Below are 21,030 nucleotides of genomic sequence, written 5' to 3'. Positions count from 1 at the left end.
TTAATCAGGAAACAGTTGACTGAAGTATAAACTGGATTTCCACCCCAATAGATTAGCCATCAGTTCAAAGAGATGGCTTCTTTTTTAACAAAATGAAGGCTGGGGGAAACCCAGCCCCCCTAATCCTTCCCCGCACAGAGAAAAATGGTCCACTGTTAGGACTGAAGACCATTACAAAGTGTCAGTCACATTACCACGGCTTGAGTTTCAGCAGTGCACAGAATGGCACAGTTTCTAGCCACTCACAAACGCACCTTATTAACACACATTCCCAATATAATCCATCGGTTTACTCCATGCACGTAAACTCTGTCCATCTTTCACTTTTAGAAACACGTATTGATCCATATGGTAAGTGGTTGAAGGGGGCTAGTGCTTTTACCCTTTATATTTAAATCCGTATGATCAAATTGCAACATGCAAAAAGAGAATTAAACATACAAAAGAAACAAAACAGGCAACAAAAATGGATTAAACATATCATACAGTCTAATAAAAAAAAAAAAAGACCTGAACGCAATGACAGTACACTTGGCCTGGGGGCGGGAAGGGGAACAAAATTAGGTGACCATATGCACGCACGCATCTCAAAAAGTGAAGGCAACAAAGAGTCTCCCAAAAACACGAGAGAAAGAGAAATGGGAAATTATATACACTCATATGTACATTATACAGTATGCAAGATGGCAGGTGCCCAGTACTGAACGCCCCCCTCTGGACGGCATCTACATCTGTGTGAAATCGAATGCGCACACACCAAGCAGGACCTACAAAAAACGCTACTTTCAAGACCGGCCACATGGACGGGGCAGCGACTCTATCTAGATATAGTTTAAAGTGGGAGTGGAGACAGACACGCCTTTGTAAACATGAAAAACTCGAGTTAGGACGGCAAATTGATTGTTTTATTTCTGACCGTCTTCATGAGATTTTTTTTTTTTTACTACAAGATCTGTCTCATTTCTCTACAAGTCAAGATATTGTATGTAACTTATTACAGTGGTCATAAACTATACGTTCGCAGAGACGTTAATCAAAACAAAGCGAGAAAATGAAATATAAAAAGGTTAAACTGCATAACATCGCACAAATCTTGGCTCGATTTGATATAAATATGAGGAACATTGTCAACCGTTGTGGCAGGACACTCTTTGTGGACTCCTATTGACCACTAGAGGCAAAGTCTACAGAGAATAATAAAGCCTATTAATCTGTTTAAAAGTCCATAATGTCTATGTACAACTTAGCTGACTTTCCTCAGAGTTGCTAGGTGATGCAATCTTTTACAGAAAATGTTTTAGGCACCATCTTGGTTCAGTACGTTTGACAAAAGTACTTAATAAAAGAAAAAAAAAGGACCAGAAGGGGGGGAGGGGGCTCATAAATACAAAGTAGTCCCAGACTACTTCCTGGACGACGTTCTCTTAAATATTGGTGTGAAATTAAAATTACACTGTACAATGTGGCTAAAAAAGGAGAGATAAGAAAAAAGGAAAAGAAAATGACAAACAAAAACTTTTTTTTTTTTTTTGAGAAAGAGAGAGAGAGAGAGAAGCCCCTGAAATGTTTGCATTAAAAATGGGGATACGTCGATTTTCTTTACAAACACACATATGAAAGCAGTGTATGGAAAAATATGCTTATTCAAGTTGATAAAAAATGATTTTCAGAGCGATAGAGATATAGAGATGAACATGTCAAGAAGTGAACATCGTTAACAGACACATTATACACAAGAAATCTCTGTGAGGATGCAAAAATGACAGATTTTGATCCGACAGGACCAAGCACACATGTAACAAGAGCAGGAAAAGAAAACGAAAAAAAACGATGTGGAAATTGGCTTTCCACATAGGAGGTGATATCAAAACTGTACTGGAATGTGGCTCTGAATATTCAGGCCTTCACCAGACGCTGGTACCACAGGGGAATTGGCTCCAGGTGGTTCAAGGAGAAAGGGAGAAATCAACTGTGTCTTCTATGGGGACAAAAAAAAGAGACGCCAGTTATAGGTTAAAACGAGGGACATGGTTCCTCTGAGGGGGTTTGAGATAAAGGCGAGAACGAGATAAAGTCCCCAGGCGATGTCGCTAGAAAGGTTCCTGTGCTGTCTGATGATGTCACGGGACATATTCTTGCATTGTGATGCCGCTACAAAGAGCGTCCTCAGATTCGGATGAGACACTAGATGATTCTTAAACGTTTATGATATTATAAGAAGGTCCTTGTCGTTTGAATGATGTTCCTATAAATACAGTCCTCGTTTCTTGATTATGTTGAGTTCGGATGATGTGTCAGCGATTTCCTGTGTCTATAAACCTCCTCGAGCATTGCGTTCACCACGCCTCTGTGTAGCGAACGTCCACTTCCTTTAGATTGGGTAGTTTCGCCTGTGGGTGGGATCGGAGAGAGAGGTTTAGATATTGAGACGCTTAATGCGACATTCCAGACAGGAACATAGTTTTGGCCCAGATCCGGCCCACATCTGGTATACGTGGATTTCCACACGTGGGCCTGATCTGAGCCGACACTATGTTCCTGTCTGGGATGTTCCTGGTTCAACATGCTTTGTCGTTCCTGGAAAACATTCCTATCGGCCCATCATTCTCTGATTTTAGGGTCAAGTGTACAATTGATTGATCTATTGTTGAACCAGGAACAAGTTTTACTTGTGTAAATCACATTGTGCACATAGGCAATAAAAAAATCGGCTGCATGATAAGATTTGAAGGTGAATGTGTAATTTATGCACCATTAGTGTCACCAAATGGAATTGGGAAAGTAGAGACTGGTTGTGCTGGTTGTAATGCTCAAACAAATGGATGTTTTGAAAGCACCACAGAATCACAGTATTTCGATTTTTTGGGGGAAATAAACATTACTGATTAAAGTTTAGGGTCGGTAAGATTTTATGTTTTTGAAAGAAGACATCAAGCCTCTTACCTTCAGGTCCTCATAGGTGTCTGCAGTGAGTTTAGTACTGTTCATATTCAGGCTGCACAGGCTTTTCATAGCTGCAAGGTAAAGTTGAAATAAGTTAGTTGTCCTACATGTTAACTAATATAAACCATAAATGTGTCAGGAGTCCGGAAACACACTAAAGGCTCTTTACAATCAAACATTTTTTTTTGTTTTCTGCATTTGTTAAATGGATAGAAAAATGTAAATGCTGTCATTTACACGGATTCTTAGACCCATACAACAAAAATAGATGATGGTTTATATGTCTACGCAAAACAAACAAAAAAAACTGGGTAAAGTGAAAGGACCCGACTGAAATTTGAAAGCTGATGATCTTCTTCTATTAAATCTCATTTGTACTTGTGGTCAAATTGTGGCCAGGCATAACAGCATGTCTGAAAACCCACTGGTTCTTGTGCGTGTTACGTGACGTGGCAAAATTAAAAACACTACAGCAAATGACATTTGAGATCTACGGCAGAGAGGAAAATTATCTGCGAACAATGACTGTGGTTTCAGAAGACTTGGACTAGAGTGCATGAGTCACATTTTATGATACTTTGGAGCTTGACGGTATAAATCACCATCCACTTTTTGTAACTACATATGAAAAACAGAAGCTCGGACATTGTGTTCTTATTTTTTTCTTAAGAAAGTAAGTCATACTGGTCTGGAATGACATGAGGGCAAGTAATTCATGACAGGATTTTCATCTTTTGGACTCTTCAATTCAGCAGCAGCTGTTTTTTAACAGTTCAGAATGAAGGTAGCTGGATATAAGGTGTGTGTAATGCGCTCTTACAGCTGAGGGAGAGCAAGCCAGCGTCCGTGACTGGAGTCTCACACAAGTTCAAAACCTGCAGACAGGCCAGATGCTCTGAGAGCAGACGGAGCCCTGCATCTCCAAACTGAAAAAGAGAAAAAACGAAAAAGTCAATGAGTTATGATGTTTTACCAACAGTTTGAGGAGCCAATGGAGTTACGAGGTTTAGTCATAAGCTCTTTCATTGGTTAAATATTTGCAAAACCCACAGACAGACATAAAGGGTGACCGAGTAATGATTTATGAAGGGAAAAAAAAAAAGATTCAAATATGGAGATACAAGGTTTCTGCCTGACAGCAACAATATTTAAAATTTTGTTAATTTAGATAGTAGTTGTCTTGCAGCGTTTTAGCATTAGAGTGAGATAATAATAATTTAAAAAATATTATTTCTCCTCAGTAATTGGGCCCTCCTGGACGTGCGAGCATGGGCACGTGCCTAAAATGCCTATGCATAAATCTGGCCCTGATACCAGTATTATAATGTAATGCTGTTCTTTTGAACTTTCAATTCATCAAAGAATCCTGACCAAAATGTATCATCGTTTCCACAAAAATATTAGGCAGCACAATTGTTTTCAACATTGAGAATAATAAGAAATGTTTCTTCAGCAGCAAATCAACATATTAGAATGATTTCTGAAGGATCATGTGACTGAAGAAGACTGGAGTAATGGCTACAGAAAATTCAGCTTCATCACAGAAATAGTTTTTACTGTTTTTTGAACAAATAAATGAAGCCTTGGTGTGCATAAGAGACTTCTGAACTGCATTTACAAAGCATTGGGATAGTGCTTCCCGATTCTAAACTCACACAGCTCCTTGTTCAAGAGCACATTTGCTAGACTGTTATACAATAGTGGAGATTCTCTGGAACTATTGGACTGTGGAATGAGCATAAGTAAACAGAGACCTGGGTGGACCACAGGTTGAGCTGTTTGAGGGACGGCAGTTTGATGAGCTGTTCGGCGCAGGCACTGGTGACGTTGGTGAACGCCAAGCTGAGGTTCTCCAGATTGCCGAAGGAACCGGAGCTCAGCAGACGAGCCAAGTCAGCATCCTAGAGTAAAAAATACGAGGGGAAAAAAGCCTTGAGAAAGAATTTATGGTCCTGTTTTTCACTAAGAAAACAACAGCATGGATGCAAGCACATACACGCATTGTAACTTACACAAACACACACTCACCGTAGATTTAGAGGGCAGAGTGAGTCGAGTAGGACCTCCTTTTCTTTGCTAAACAGAGAGAAAGATATTACTAGTTCTGCAGTTTTCAGTTCAAACAACAGGTGGCGCTTGAGAGTCAGCACTGTATACGTAGGAAGTTCGTAAATGGGTCACTTCTGTCTTTCTGTTAATGGGAGCACTGCGTTAAACCAACAGTCAGAGCTCGGCCTGTGAAGGCAGCAATGACTGCTCAATGACTGGGCCACTGTGTTATCGAAATCTGCACGTGGCGGTGAAAATATCTCGGTGTTGATTTGTGAAATTGGTTTGTGCACTCACCAGTTCTTTAAGCTCCCTCTGCCTGTCGCACAGCTGCTCGTACATACGCAGACCGACCTGGGTGCTCTCCAGGGTGGAGATGATTTGTAGCTGAGTGTCCTTGTTCTCTATGATGTTATACTCCAGCATCAAACACAAGATCTGCATGGCAGAAACACAGGGATGAATGTTTTATCCTACATGCAGGTTTCTATGGAGTTTTTGAACTCTTCACAGATAAGGGGCAACAACCCTTAACGGCCACTTTCCAGAAGTCATGTGCTGCAGAAACTGTTCCTAATGTGACACATTTGTCTAAAGGTCTAAAACTTCAGAGAAATTTTGCAGGCAAAAAGGTATTTTGTCTACTGTCAATACCGTAGCAATGTATGTATCACAGAAGTCAATTTGTTGGGCAACACAACAAATTCGTGTGAACCAGTTGCGAAATCCACGCAGGGAAATGTTTCGCCAAAAATCTCACGCAAAGTTCCCAATTGTGTGGATTCCTACTGAAACAACTGGATTTCACTCGCGAAAATTTGTAAAGCGACGGTAAATGTGACCACACCATATCGCTCGCCGTTGATTCCAGTGGAATTTGACGTCTGAACATTGTTAAACTAGCAAGTGGAAACTCTAATAAAACAGCGCATACAAATATCGGATGAAACTGTAAAATATCAGCTAGACTTTAATCATTGCAATGCATTCTGGGATTGCCAAATACACAAAGGATACATGCAATGTTGTGTTCCTGGATACATCGTTGGCCACAATGTAATCAGAGTGTCGACTAACTGGTCCACTTTACTGTTTACTCTGGTCTAGAACTGCCAACTTAAGACTTTAAGTGATCAACTACCGTTTATTTTGTTTTTTTCATGTTGTTTATGGGCGAGCTTAACTGAAATGGATCATACTACAACAACAAATGGCTGAGGGAAAAAAACACAACTGCAACAGTTTACGCAAAAAAAGAGAGAAAAAACTTCTGTCTGCATTAAAATATAGATGATTTAAAGCAGAATATATAATTCTGCACATGGACATCTTGTTTACTGAGCCTAGTTGTTATTTCTTCCTCAGAAGCATTCATTAGTACCTTGTAAACACAACTTTGTTTCTCAGGAAGTTGCATAATGCTTGCCAATCAGATAAAACCGGTCAGTGAACAGACTGTGGGCGATCTTTGGTCATTGTCCTGTAAAGCTGAGACTAGCAAAACTGTGTCCAAAATCAGCCCCTATACCTTTAAATAGGGTACAGCCATTTGTAGTGGAGTCCGAAACCATAGTGGACGTTATCGAGTGCACTCATTTAATCATATATTGCACCGTAACAAGTGTACAACTGATGTACACTCAACGGCAAGAAAATACCCATAATGCACTGTGAGGGTTGTGCCGAACACATCTTACTACTGTAGCTGCCAGTTTGCTAAGTTTTAATTAATTATTAAACAGCAATCAGAAACGATGTAAAAGCGGCTGCCCTTCAGGCTTCGAATTCGCTCACTCGTTTTTATTCATTGACTATATTAGTGCAATAAAATGAGGGTATAGGAGGCGATTTCGAACACAGCTTAGGTTTTAGATGCTAGCAGTCTACTGTTTTTGAGGAGCCTTTGGGTTGAACCGTTCATGATGCCAAAAATGTGTTACTTAGGTGGGTATCTTAATTCATTTAATCTTAAAGCAACAGTTAGTGATTTGTACCTCCACCATGGTCTGGTTCCCCCGCAGGGCCAAGAGCATGCAGGGTCCCAGTTTATTTTCAGCCAGCGACAGTAGAAATTTCTTCGTCTTGTAGCAGGAGCCCATGAGGATGTGGACCTGTGAGGACGAACAACATCAAACATTAAAGTAGATATAGTGGCAGAACAAAGACTAAACTAAATGAGACATCTCGTATTTCAAAACAAACACTTTCATACCATGCTAGCGAACAACTCTCCGTCATCATCACAAGCTACGCCTCCTGGACTGTAGAGCTGGAACCACCCGTCTTTACCAGAGCGCACGCTGAGCAAACAGGAGTGGACCTGTGAGAAACACACACACACACACATGCATTTACAAACCATTACTAAGCCTATAGTGGAAATATTAAGTACACTTTAAAAAAGTATTACTATGATTATTTATCACAACTTAAAATTCAATATTAGAATAAGAAATAATGTGTTGCTTCAACTGAAAAAATGTTTGTGCTTGACTTAAAATATTAAGTGCAGTTAACTTTAGTTTAGTTTAGTTTAATTAAATTGGATATCTCAGTATTCTAAACACATTTTAAGTTGTTATAACTAATTGCAGCAACATTTCTTTTTACAGTGTAAGCATTCGACTGAATCTGTAAACTAAACAACACCCTTTCTGCAAACAACCGTTTCCTGTCTCACCTCTTGTCTGGGATCTTCAGCAAACCTCTGAATGACATATTTCAGCTCTCTGTTACAAAAATAAAAAACATCAGATCTGTTAGATGACAAAAATTGCCGAAAACAATTATAACAAACCTGTATTACTTTTTCTCACAATAGATTGCCCTTTCCCATGCAATTACAATGAAAAAGGACCGGAAGCTTCAAAAAGATGCAAAAGCACCATAAATGTATAATAAAAATGGGTTAATTTTAAAAAGAGCAAGTGAAGATGTCAACATTTTCAGTGAATAATGACAAAGTGTGTTTTCCTCAAAAGCTGTAGTATGGATTCAGAAATCTTTTATGGTGCATTTGTGTTGTTTAGATTTTGACAGACTCAACATGATTGGGCAGGACACTTTTAAAAACATCTCCTTTTTTTTCCACAGAACAAAGAAAGTCATGTGGGTTTGAAATGAAATAAGGGTGAGAAAATGATGACTGAATTTTTATTTTTGTATAAACTATCCCATTAAGTATCATAATGACTCAAACCCCTAAAAGAATGAATTAAAAAAATGAAAATTCCATCATCATTTACTCACCCTCATGTCGTTCCAAACCTGTTACTTTTTTTTCCCAGCGGAACATTACGGAAGATATTTTGAAGAACTTTTTGAAGAAAAATGAAAACGACATGAAGGCGAGTTTTCATTTTTGAGTGAACTATCACTTTAACAAACCAGATTGCTAGTCACTGACATTTCACATCTTAAAGCCTTATTTAAGCATCTCTCTAAATAGTTCTGTATACAGTAGGAGGGTAATGTCACTTACTTTGTAAATTTGGCATGTGCAAGGGCCCTGGAGAGGAGAGAGCAAAAAGAGAAAAACATTGACTCGACTCAGGTACACAAAAAGAGAGGGTGTCGTCATTCCACATAATTACACAAGTTGCTTTCTGAGTCTACATGTAGGCGTGCTTGCCTTAACACGCTCAATGATACAATTTCAAGTCATCTAAAGTGTTGTGCATGTGTGTCTGGGAGGACTTCATCAAATGTTTTGCATGTGAGCTCTGGGATGCTGTTGTGTTCTAATGAAGGCTGAAAGCTCGGCGTGGCGTACGAGCGCAGGTGAGCCCCCCACCTGTGGCAACTGCAGGGCTCTGCAGAAGACCTGTAATGATGTGCTCTGTCCTGCAGGGCCAATTACAGGAGCCACAAAGGACCCGAAACGCCTCACCCAATACCCACAATCCCACTGCAGAGCCCTGCTGCTGCTCGCCCACGTCAGTGCTCTCCCCTGCACGTACACAGAGAGCCCCTGGTATCGTTATGTAGGCTACACACTCAAAACATGAATTCATATTGTACATACACTACCGTCCAAAACTTTGAGGTCGAGACGTTTTTACGTTTTTTTAACGAAGAAAAAAAGGCTGCATTCATTTACCCAAAAATACAGTTAAAATAGCAACATTGTGAAATACTGTTACAATGTAAAATAGATGGTTTCTGTATTTAGTTATTTCTGTCATTTCTGTTTTCTGTGGCAAAGCTGAATTCAGCAGTCATTAACTCCAGTCTTCAGTGTCACATGATCCATCAGAAATCATTCTCAAGAATCATTTGTTATTATTATCAATGTTGAAAATAGTTTTGCTGCTTGATATTTTGTGGAAATCATGATAATTTCTTTTCAGGATTATAAAGCTGAAAATAACAGCATTTATTTGAAATGCATCCTTGTTAATTAAAACAATAATAAAAAAATAATAATAAAATGCTTACTGACCCCAAACTTTTGAACATTAGTGCAATATGCATTTTAAACTTTGCATAGGTGTTCTTTGGAGCATAAAAAACAAATTCTTATTAAAAATTTGAATCAATTATACACTAATCAAGCATTGAGTGTGCTGTGTGGTAACTTTTCTTCATCTTTTTGAGTGTCAGATGATGCAGTCTTGATCACACTGGCTAAAATGTGCTCATTAGTTGCTGTTACTGCGGGCCTATAGAGTAATTTAATCAAATTCTGATCCAATTCGCCACTGCAATGGTGTGCAAAAAACAAGTTCTACAGTAAATAGAAACATAAACGCGATGGAAGTGGAGCTAAATTGCAGCAGCTATAATTGTTTTCAGTATTATCTATTCAATTTCAATTTCTAATTGTGTGGCCCTAGTTAAGAGTTAAAACAGACGTCACGCAGCCAATTACAAAGAAAGCAACTGTGAGCAGGATGGGAAGGGAGTAAATGCCCTTACTCTTTCGGGAAGGGGATGGGTTGAAGCAGGCTGGCCAGTGCTGGTCTCCAGTCATCGTAGTCCGATCTGCAGAGAGAAAAGGCCAGAGGAGAAATTAGAGATTCAGAGGCAGGAAGAGCGAGAAGTGGAGAAAATAAGAACCTTATGTAAGATTGGCCAGTATAAGCTGAAACCTCTTTGGCCCTGCTGTGATCTGCAACCGGATGGTTCACAATAAAATCAGATAAAGGAGGTAAAAGGAGGCTAAAAATGGATTCCGTTCAATGAATCTGTTATAAATACGCAGACAGGTTTATGGTCACTCCTCCCTGTGATTATAGTGGAGTCTGCTTTTTTATATACCGAAATGATCATTTATACACCACGTGGGACGATTAGCAGTGTTAAAGAGTAACTAACTAAAAGTAGCATTGCTACACTACATTTTTCAGTGCAAGCTGTTTTTAAAATAGCGTATTGTTTACACAATAGGTAGTTGTGCGCTGAGGCTACGCCTTCTTTAACGTGGAAATGTTCTGCGGTTCCTTTCTTCAGATTAGTCCATCAAGGTCAGATGCGAGTAAAACATGAACATACTAGAGAGCTGCTTTATAGAAGAAATTGAAGCTGTAATTCTAATTGAAAGTGATACTAGCAATGCTTCTTCATGTTTAATACTGTAAAGCTGCTTGCTTTATAGCAATATATTGTATAAAGTGTTATATAAATAAACGTGACATAACTTGACTGGGGTGTCGAATTGCAGAGCTTCAGATCAGGTGCTTTCTTAACTGCTGTTTTCTCACCGCAGTCATTTTTGTTGCATGTTTATTTTGTTATTAAGAGGAAAGCACGGAGCACAGATTTACAGATTCATCCAAATGGCACTCTCAGAAGCTTTGGCAGCACTGGGATGTTCGCTTCCAATACTAATTTTCCATAGAATAGATAGACGATACCAGCTGCGCTTTCTCACTCTCCCACCTCTCAGACAGTGAGTTAACACACAAACCAGCCTCCCCTCACTCCCTCGTTTCATTTGTTCTGGATGAATATAGTTAGTGTTACAGGGCTTGAATTTCAGGGTGGGATTGTGCATAATTTTACTCATTCCCGCAGATTTTGTGCTTACACCCAAAGTGCGCACATCTAAAGCTGCCTCCGTATTAAATAGAGTACTAGAGTACCGTATTAAATAAACCACAAGCTACAGTGGCTGGTGAGCAAAAAAGTTAAAGTCAAGCCCTGTCTATATATAAATCATAATAGTCGAATCATTATCTAAACGTGATCATGCCCCAAAAAGCTTCAATGTAGTAGCTCCTTGTTAGTAACTTGTAGTGTAGATAACTGGTAGAAGGTAGGGGTGGGCGATATCTCGATATTTAAAATATATCGAGATATTTTTTAAACACGATACGGATTTTGACATATCGTATATATCGATATATTGTTTATATTTATAAAAATGTCGTTATTTCAAATGTAGGCGCGTTGCTCGTGGCAAGCGCGCTCATAATGTAAGAGACGCCGGCGCGACCACAACATTGCCCAACATCAAATGGCAAACGTAATGCAAGCGGAACGAAACTGCTCGTTATTATGTGGCTGAAGGACCGTTTATCAGTTTGGACCAAAGCAGCGCGAGCCAATCGTGATCATGCGACACTGTTACTACACGGCGCTAATAAGAGATCCAGTAAAGAAAGCATTTGAATTCGCCACAGAAGTAATAACATCGCTGCTAGATCTAGTGAGAAACATTCACATTTCTCCGTTATTAACAGATCAAACAGCGCGTGGAAGCCAGGAGAAACATTGTGCCATGAATGAACTATAGTGTCCACAGATCAGCAACATTCACCATGGATTTACTGTAGTAACACTTACTGCAACCATGGAGGTATGGCAGGAATAGTAGGCTATAATGCCTTCAAGTAACATTACGTCGGTTTTATTTTGACATTATGAATACAATTGCCTCAAATGTTAATCTGAACTAAAATAAACCTTTATTTATAACTACTACAATATTACATTAAATTTTTTCCAAGGAGCTGTTTTGTTTTATATGCTCCTAGAGTCAATTATAGCGCCAGAATTGCTCAAAGTAAAAAAATATCATACTTGATGATGTTAGTTTTAATTATAAAAAAAAAAGAATAAAAAAAAAATATTATTTAAAAATGTTGCAGAAGCACTTGTTCCTATGTGAACTGCCTACCTCTTTGCACTTCAATAAAAAAGACTTTGTGGTATTTGGCATATTTGTTTTTGCAGTAGTTTTAGGGGGGTTCTTTTTCCTGTAAAGATCGAGATATATATCGTATATCGAGATACAGCAAAATATATCGAGATATATTTTTTGCTCCATATCGCCCAGCCCTAGTAGGAGGTAGTTTAACTTAATTAAATTACCAATAGAATGTACTTTGGCAAGCTCATCAATTAGCATAAAATAAATTTAGCATTATTTATTTGAGGTCCTGTGATGAGGCCATTTACCTCTACCATGTGAGCAGGTTTGACAGCCATTACTGCCTAGAGGAACATCTTAAGACTGGACGGACACATGTATAATTAGAGCGGAATAATAAAACAAAGATCCAGTGACGGCATACTTACAGCATCTTGAGGATGAGGGCGAAACAGCCCAGCACTCTGTCGGCGTGGGCAGGCAGCTGAATGGACAGGGCGTTGAGCGCAGGGCTGACCAGCAGACAGTCGATCAGGTTGGGCTCGCTGTCGCCCTCAGCAGGGGCCTTGCGCAGTGTGTTAGTGGTGTTGTTGTTGCGCTCCAGCTCTACTAGGATCTCGCTGGAATTGACGATGGAAGGTGGGGGTGAAAGGGGCAGGGCAGGGGGGGGAGACAGGGTGGTGGTCAGGGGTGGCGTGGGCGGCTCGGGCCGCAGCAGCCGCAAAGGCATGGGCGGTTTTCTCTCACTTTGCTGCTGACAACCGTTTCGGATTTCCTTGAGACTGGGAGAGTTGTCCCGACTAACAGAAAGAGAAAGAAAAAGATAAGACATAAGCCACTTTCCATGATTTAAACTATTATTTGTATTATATACACACTACTGTTAAGGGTTGGTAAGATTTTCTTAATTTTTCTTAAGGAAGCCTCTAATTCTACCTAGAAAACCTCTGGTTGACAGTCAACATTTTCTAAAGGTCAATCACCTTTCACTGTCCATTAGTTGAAGGAAAAAAAAAACAAAACCTTGATACATTTGAATGTAATATTATTATTATAGAGTTTTAGGCCCTTTCCATGGAAATTGCCATATTTGCATGCAGTCATACACAAATCACCAGGTGTTTAATTTGCTATACAGCCACTGTATTTGACTTTATTTGACTAACAAGTAACTATTGGACATCTGATTCTGGAAGGACAAATGAAACTTTGACATGAACTTTACAGTAGTTACAGAAATGTATCGAAAGGCCATTGGAGAGTAAAAGAGAGAACAGATAGCAACAAAAACAAACAAACAGAGATGGGGCAGTGCAAGGAAGCCTGGGGAGTGAGCTTTGACTTGTCTCACTCTCTTGAGTAATTGTGAATCATGGAAACTTTTGAAAATAGTTCCTTATTCCTCTCAGGTGGGTGCACCGCGACACAGAGGCTCAAAGTGACGACACAAACAGGACAGCGGAGACCAAAAATGTCACTACAGCCATGTCGTTGTTGTTTGACACAGACCAATAAAAGCAGATGGAAATGAAAGCGCGAGTATTTTAAGACGATTTAAGAACCGGCACATACAATTTGGTGCCATTGAGACGGCAATTATGATTCAGAGAAATGTTTTGAGCCCAGGTCCCAGGGGTACATCACATCTCATGGGTTGGAAAACCAGTGAATCGGACGCACCTGTTGATGAACTCTTCGTAGCAAGAGTAGATGGCAGCAAGGCACACCGCCACGAGATTGGGGAGAACCCGAGGATGAGGGCACTGTCCGGTGGGACCGTGCATGCTGTAATAATACATGTAAGAAAAGGTCAGGTTAGCACAGCTCCTGTGTTCAAACACACACAGAATGACAGCTAAAAGAAAACAAAGCTGTAACAGGAAGTAAGCGCAGGGCTTGGTCCTAAACAGACCATTAAAATGACACAGTCTGATAGATAAAAGGACGTTACAGTTTGTGTACATATGAAGGCCTGTTCTTTGTACGTAAGTGAGGGGGAGTCAGGATAAGGTAACATTGTGTCCTAACCAGGCGCGATGCAACAAGATTCCAAGCTTTTATCGCTTGCCGCATTGCATCGGGTAAGGTCACATGTTTTCTGAACTACAGTTTTATTTGCAGTAGGCTTGCTGCGATAGTCGGTGTTACCGGTGTTACACGGTGTTCAGCCACAACACTGGTTACATCACTTGCCCCCACTGTAGTTTAGATTTTTTTAATAGTAATAAAAATGACTTAGTTCAGTTAGAGAACAGACACTACAATTAAAATGTCTGCTCAATGCAGCAATAGCCAAATGAGAATCGCAGCACAGATCAGCAGCAGGAGACCGACTTAATTTATCAGGTTATTCTCAAATAAGAATTTATCGACTTATTTGGTTTCAAAGCGAAATGTAAAAGCACCTATTTGGCATTTAAACAATTATAAAAGGGAAGCTGCAATGCGTTAGTTGTGTTTTTCCAGTTGTTTTTCATTAAGAATAATGAAAAATCTCATTCAAGCAATAGCCACCCCAGAATTGCTGCTAATTCGTCCACATGTGAGCGAATTCATAATGGTGCGTGAGCAGAGCGAGTGTTTTCAGTTAAGTCCTATGGTAGTTGATATTAACCGTACAGAGTTTATTTTTGCTTAATTAGCGAGGTGAAAAAGATGGAAAAACTCCAACGTCTCCCAGATCTCCTCCCCAATATTACCGGTGTTGTCAAATGGCGATTAACTGGTGGGAAAATTCCCTCACCGTCACATCCCTAGTCTGCAGGAAAAGTGATGTGTTTGTATAAGGGAGGAAAAAAAAACATCACTCACCTGTGAATGAACTTCTTGACCACTTCCATGCCAGCGTTTAGTTCATTCAGAGCCAAAATATACTCCTGAGTAAAGAGACGGAGTCTGGGGCATTTCCCAAAGTCCTGGATCGAGAAGAAAAGACCAGGAGAGTCAGTCAATGATGGTGCGGTGACGCGTGAATTCGAAAGCACATCTGGCGTAGTGCGCACACCCACCATGTTGTGTTTGAGGATTCTCTGAACCACAGGAGTGAACACTTCAATCACCACCATCGACCGAGGACGCTCCCTACAGTGCTGCATAGAGGAACACAATAAAAACCAATCTCGATTAATATATATATTATTCTTAATCGTCAGAATCATTTAAAAAATGACTTGGTAAAGTGTTGATATCAGACGATATCATTATAATGTGTGACCCTGGACCACAAAAACAGTCACATGAGTCATTTTTTTTTACATTGAGGTTTATACATCATCTGAAAACTGGATAAATAAGCTTCCCATTGATTTTTTTAGCATAGGACAATATTTGGCTGAGATACAACTATTTGAAAATCTGGAAGCTGAGGGTGCAAAAATATCGAAACATTGTGAAAAACCGACTTTAAAGTTGTCCATTTATGTTTGCGATTGTGCTGCATTCACGCACAAAAATAAATGTTTTATATATTTACGGTAGGAAATGTACAAAATATCTTCAAATATCCTATTGATTTTTGGCATAAAATAAAAAATTTTTTTTTTGACCCATACAATGTATTGTTGGCTATTGCCACAAATATACCCGTGCTACTTGTGACTGGTTTTGTGATCCAGGGTCACATATGCTAATTTGCTGCTCAAGAAACATTTCTTATTACTATCAATGCTGAAAACAGTTGTGCTGCTTAATGTTTTTGTGGAAACATGCTACTTTTTTCCCCAGAATAAAAAGTGCAAAAGAACAGCATTTATTTGAAAAATATTTTTTTTAATATTCTAAATGTATTTATGGTCATTTAGGGTCATCACTTTTGATACATTTTATGTGTTCTTGGTAAGTATTAATTTCTTTCCAAAATAAAATTGTTACAAATATTGATAATGCCTTTTTTTAAAATCCTAGTGGGTTAAATACTTAATACTTAACAAAATGAATGGTACTTTATGACCGTTTTCTCTTTTATTTGAAATGTATTGAATACAAGCCAAAAGATTTTAAACAGTAAAAAAATTAAAGATTAAAAAATAAACGACTATTTCAGGTTTACAATACTGAACTCATCTGTTCCCCCTGAAGAATAGCCAGAATCATCACATTTACCTTGCAGAAGAATTCACACAGGTCGGGGGGAGGGTGGTTATTCTCCAGCAGGGGTGCGATGGCCTACAGACAGATTCTAACCATTAGTCACCTTCCCCACAGACATGTAGAGTCTTGTTTCTTTTCATCCACATTTTCAGGAACTGCATAACCTTCAGAGGCTAGTCCAGCACATCTGTGCATGCATGTCTTGTTTCTATGGCAGTACACTACATTTTCAAATTAATTTTATTCTAGAGCAGGTTTCACTGAGCATTAAGACACATCACGTAACCCTGCCTTCGTTAGCAATGGAGTTTAACACTAATGTGTGAATGTCTTTTCATATTTTCTTTGTAAAGAAGCAGTCCCACTCACCACAATGATGTTCTCATGGTCCTGAGCGCTGAGGTTAGTGTTCTGGGAAGGAAATGACATGAATGCACTGTTGAGAACTCATCGGCCAGTGATATCACAGCTAAGTGACTCAAAAACCAGCAAACCCTATTTTTAAAATGTTAATGGCTTCTTGGGAAAGCCTGTGTGATTCGGGGATTCAGCCTTTGACACAGGGCCAGTGAGATATCTATTTTTAGATCTTTTAAAACGTTTTTTTTTACAGTTTAAATGCTTGGTATATGGGATATTAAAAGACATAATATTAATCTGCAAATCAAAGTACAGATGCAGTCAATGTTTTCATTTCTGCAAACACTCTGAGGAAAAGGAGATCTTCGTTCTGGAGCAGTTGTGTATTGTTGCCATGTAAAAAAAAAGGCTCAATTAACCACAGCTACAAGGGCAACCACAGTAAACTTAACCTGAACATACTGCAGACTCAAAATGAGTGGCAACTAGCACCTCAATTTACAGATGACACTCAAAACTAGAAAGGAAAGCAGAATGCTGCTCGAGTTCTAAAAGAAAGATCGCCAGCAATACTTTAAGGAGAAACTGGCTGAAAGATCAAACATTTGACAAATCTGATGTCCTCAAACAGAAAAGGGACTCTTAAATGCACAAAAAAGTTATTTTAGGGTAGCTATATTATCACTTATAGCCCTAAATTAGGAACCAACTTCAAAGTTTATATGGTATTCTGTTCCCTGCATGTGGTTGGCTCTGTCAAATTTGTGAAAAATGTCTTCACTGTCACTTTTGATTAATTTAATGCGTCCTTGCAGAAAGAAATGTTTAATTTATTTAAAGAAACCTCACTGATCCCAAATTTTTAATAGTATAATGTATCTGTTATCAAAAGTACAGTGTTTCAGTTTTTGAAGAAATTATTTTATGTAAAATTATATATAGAAAATAACCATGTATAAAACAATTAAATATTGTACAAATAAAAGGTATATATAATTTGGCAATTTTCTCTTTTAATTGTAATTTCAGAATTTAATTGTAAACAAAAATTTAAAACAAATCCAATTTTATTTCAGCAAAAATCATATCTAACAAATCTGATCTCCTCAATAAGAAAAGTGACTAACAAACCCTGAAGAGTTCAGGGTTGCTAACTTGTCACTTAAATTAAGAGGACCTCTGTCAATATATATCTGTTTTGTTGCCTGTTTAGTTTTGTCCATCAGGTGAAATTTGTAAATACAATCGCTTAAAAAAGTAATAGCTCACTTATCAATATGATGCATTATTTGAAGTATCATCATCCATGACATGTGTTACACATCAACATTTTGGGCAGACATACAAGCAATAATAGTGATGCATGCCTTAGCAAGCACAATTAAAAAGCTTTGCTAAAGAGAAACACTCAATTCTAACTAAATTTATAATGAATCTTACCTCACCAGTTAGACAGGCATGTAAACGTGTGTGACGTACCTCAGCAAGCAGGGTGGAGATAATGTGCAGTGGTGCCTGATGGATGGATTCGTCCTGCAGGGGTGAGGTGAGGGCCATGTCCACCAGGGCCCTGATCTCCTTCAGAACCACGTCCAAGCGGCTCGGGTTATTCAGAACCTTACGGTACTTGTAGATCTTTTTCTGCATATGAATCAGATAACCCAGATTACACACACCTTTTAACAATGCGACCAACAGTTATGAAACCAGGACACATTTTACCACCATAACGCAACAGTGGTTATATACTACTTCACAGCGTGAAGTATTGGGGATTTAGGTTTAAGATTTAAGTTCCTATTTTGTTCCATTTTATTGGCCCTGTGTATGGATGATTTTTCAACAACAGGCATTTAAAAAAATAAATTAATTAAAACACACTTTTCGCACTCTCACTACTAGTTTAATTTGTCTACTAGTATTTGTCTTACTAGCAATGTCCAAAAGTCTCTAGCAATGTAGTAGAAATAAATGCATTTTTTAAAGTCTTGAACATTTCCACCACATCTAGAAATATGTGTTGGTGGCAGTGCAGAAGAAAAATCGAGATATATACATTCACTCACACACATTATATTATATTTTATAATATAATAATATATATAATAATTAGTGGTGGGCCGTTATCGGCGTTAACGCGAGACTCTTAACGCGCGATAAAAAAAATATCGCCGTTAATCTATTCCCCAATTTGGGTTGGGAGATGATGACGCAATCTACCCGCGGCCGCGAGGTAAACCCGGCTGCAAAGCATATTCGTTGTCATCTTAAGTAAACACGGCTGAAAGTGAAAGCTGCAACATCCATTATTTGGACTTGGTTCGGATTTAAGCCGTCCGACAAACAGCAGCAAACTATAGACAGAGTGTGTGGGGTAACGGTTCGGTAAGTTAACACACGACTAATCCGTTCTACCACCTCAAATTCAAAACGAAACATGATATCACTGAATACCAGCGCGCGCGTATTATTCTCATTCCAATATATCTTAGTGGTGTAACGTTAACACATAATCTCTGTCTATGCCCGATTTTAAGAATCGTTGTTGTGTTTCTTTTTAACTGAAAAGACATCAGTTAGACAATATTATCACTTTAAATTTGGGGTTTCATAAGCTCAAAGCTATAATAAACATTAGACCTACTTAAGTCTCTGCAGCTAGTGTAGCCTACTTAAATTTTATTTATCTGCAAAATTATGTTGTATACTTACAGTTTTGCACAATATATGTTCTCAAAACAACATATACCCTTTAAAAAAATACATTTAGCAGTTGTTTAGCAGGGTCTGTGTAACCTGTTCTGAAATGGTTTTATTATAATATACTGTATATCATTATCGCAAGAGGCTGCAATGTATATCACAATATAGATTTTAAGCCATATCGCCCATCCCTAATTGATAGCCTATAGTAGTTGATAATAACATAGGCCTACCTAATGTTGCCTATGGACGGTAACAGTACAGTAGTAACCTTTACAGTCTATGAGTAGAACAGCTTTCTCAAGCAGTTTGTGATGCATTTTGGAAACAGGAGATGAGCCCCTGGTCTAATGCGCCACCTGGCTTGAGAAACCCGTTCACAAAGACTTACTTTTATAGTCATTATTTGGGTAGCACACATATTCTGAATGCCTTCGGCAGAATTCAAATGAGCCATTTTAATCTAGATTAATCTAGATTAATTTCAAAATTAATCTAGATTAATCTAGATTAAAAAAATTAATCTATGCCCACCTCTAATAATAATATACTTGAATATTATTAAATGGTCATTACCCATTTGTCAATGTGAGTGTGAGTGCATGTGAGTGTGTGTGAGTGCATGTGAGTGTGTCAATGTGAGTGTGTGTTTGAGTGCATGTGAATATATATATATATATAGAATCAAAAGTAGAAAATTATAAAAATTATTTCTCACAATAATATTCAAATGGTTAATGACCATTTAATTTTTCCTTCCAAAAACGATTAAGTATGGAAATATTTCTTTGTCTTGCTAAGACTAAGTGATATTTGTTGTTTCCTTTACATATCATGCCTCATATTTCATATCAATCATGCTCTTATTAACTGACAAGTATTAACTTTTGATAAATCTTTATCAGGGCAAAATTGTTCACAGTGGAATTGAAGCCACAACAGAGGTACTGAATATGTAACTGAGTAGTGGAAGAAACACCCACATACGTACCTCAGATAAAATTATACTCTCGCTAAAACCATGCAAAATGTCATTACACCAATGCTTTTTGCAAATCTAGACTTCCTAGACGTGTTACCTTACCTTCCACTGTATAGAGTGAAACCACTGGTCGCGCAGATAGCTGTTAGCAGCCTGTGAGTGCACACAAACATTCACAAAATGAGTCAGAGCGTAATCGCAACATGAGTGTGTGTGAGAACAGTGAGGGGGCTGGAGATACCTGTAGGAGGACCGTCCCTCCAGGGAAGCTTAGCTGGACACAGTATTTGGGGGCATTGTCCCAGGACAACAGCTGCAGGTCCTCTATAGTGCTGTAAGACAGAGGCGCCTCCATGTATCCTGTGGGCTACAGAGACAGGAAGAGACACGTTCATATTTGCAGAAAGCGTTCAGTGCTTTAACACCTCTCAGGGCGAACTTGAAGAAACCTTAAAGAAAGCTCTACAGATAACGTCATGGAAGGGTGGTTGTATTATTTATTACTTTGCATAGAATATCAAATGTTAATAATATGATGATTGCCCTTTGAATGTCACGCTACACCTTCGAAGTTGCATTGTACAACTCTTGACGTACATATATTTGAGGCAACGTCCCCCACATAATGATTGTTTCAAATTGTTTCAAAGGTCAGTAGCAAACTTGGTTGAAGTTGAAACTGTTTGAACTTGGAGTTTTGTGTTGCTAGTCACAATGCACAGCCTACATTATGGATTTCAGCATGGCAGGGTTATCATTCTTGTTTTATTTGTATAAACTTGCATTGCGAATCTCACAAATGAGAATAACA

The 21,030-nt window shown here is 38.6% G+C and overlaps 1 protein-coding gene across 1 annotated transcript in view; it reads right to left on the bottom strand.

The window, feature by feature from the left end:
• Positions 1-667: 667 nt before the first annotated feature.
• The window catches only part of cmip (c-Maf inducing protein), a 35,037-nt gene continuing 14,674 nt past the window's right edge, over positions 668-21,030 (bottom strand). The window contains exons 2-21 of the mRNA XM_079873425.1: positions 20,461-20,586; positions 20,322-20,372; positions 18,014-18,175; positions 16,544-16,585; positions 16,187-16,249; positions 15,094-15,174; positions 14,897-15,000; positions 13,766-13,870; positions 12,514-12,885; positions 9,910-9,975; positions 8,474-8,500; positions 7,673-7,721; positions 7,205-7,312; positions 6,987-7,103; positions 5,290-5,430; positions 4,972-5,019; positions 4,698-4,844; positions 3,764-3,869; positions 2,944-3,014; positions 668-2,390 (exon numbers count right to left, since the gene is read on the bottom strand). Coding sequence (XP_079729551.1) covers positions 2,337-2,390; positions 2,944-3,014; positions 3,764-3,869; positions 4,698-4,844; positions 4,972-5,019; positions 5,290-5,430; positions 6,987-7,103; positions 7,205-7,312; positions 7,673-7,721; positions 8,474-8,500; positions 9,910-9,975; positions 12,514-12,885; positions 13,766-13,870; positions 14,897-15,000; positions 15,094-15,174; positions 16,187-16,249; positions 16,544-16,585; positions 18,014-18,175; positions 20,322-20,372; positions 20,461-20,586 — 2,040 coding nt within the window. The 3' untranslated portion in view covers positions 668-2,336. The remainder of the gene's footprint in view (positions 2,391-2,943; positions 3,015-3,763; positions 3,870-4,697; positions 4,845-4,971; positions 5,020-5,289; positions 5,431-6,986; positions 7,104-7,204; positions 7,313-7,672; positions 7,722-8,473; positions 8,501-9,909; positions 9,976-12,513; positions 12,886-13,765; positions 13,871-14,896; positions 15,001-15,093; positions 15,175-16,186; positions 16,250-16,543; positions 16,586-18,013; positions 18,176-20,321; positions 20,373-20,460; positions 20,587-21,030) is intronic.

The sequence above is a fragment of the Squalius cephalus genome, assembly GCF_949319135.1.
Source record: "Squalius cephalus genome assembly, chromosome: 6".
Taxonomy (NCBI): domain Eukaryota; kingdom Metazoa; phylum Chordata; class Actinopteri; order Cypriniformes; family Leuciscidae; genus Squalius; species Squalius cephalus.
This window is presented reverse-complemented; position numbering and strand designations above follow the sequence as displayed.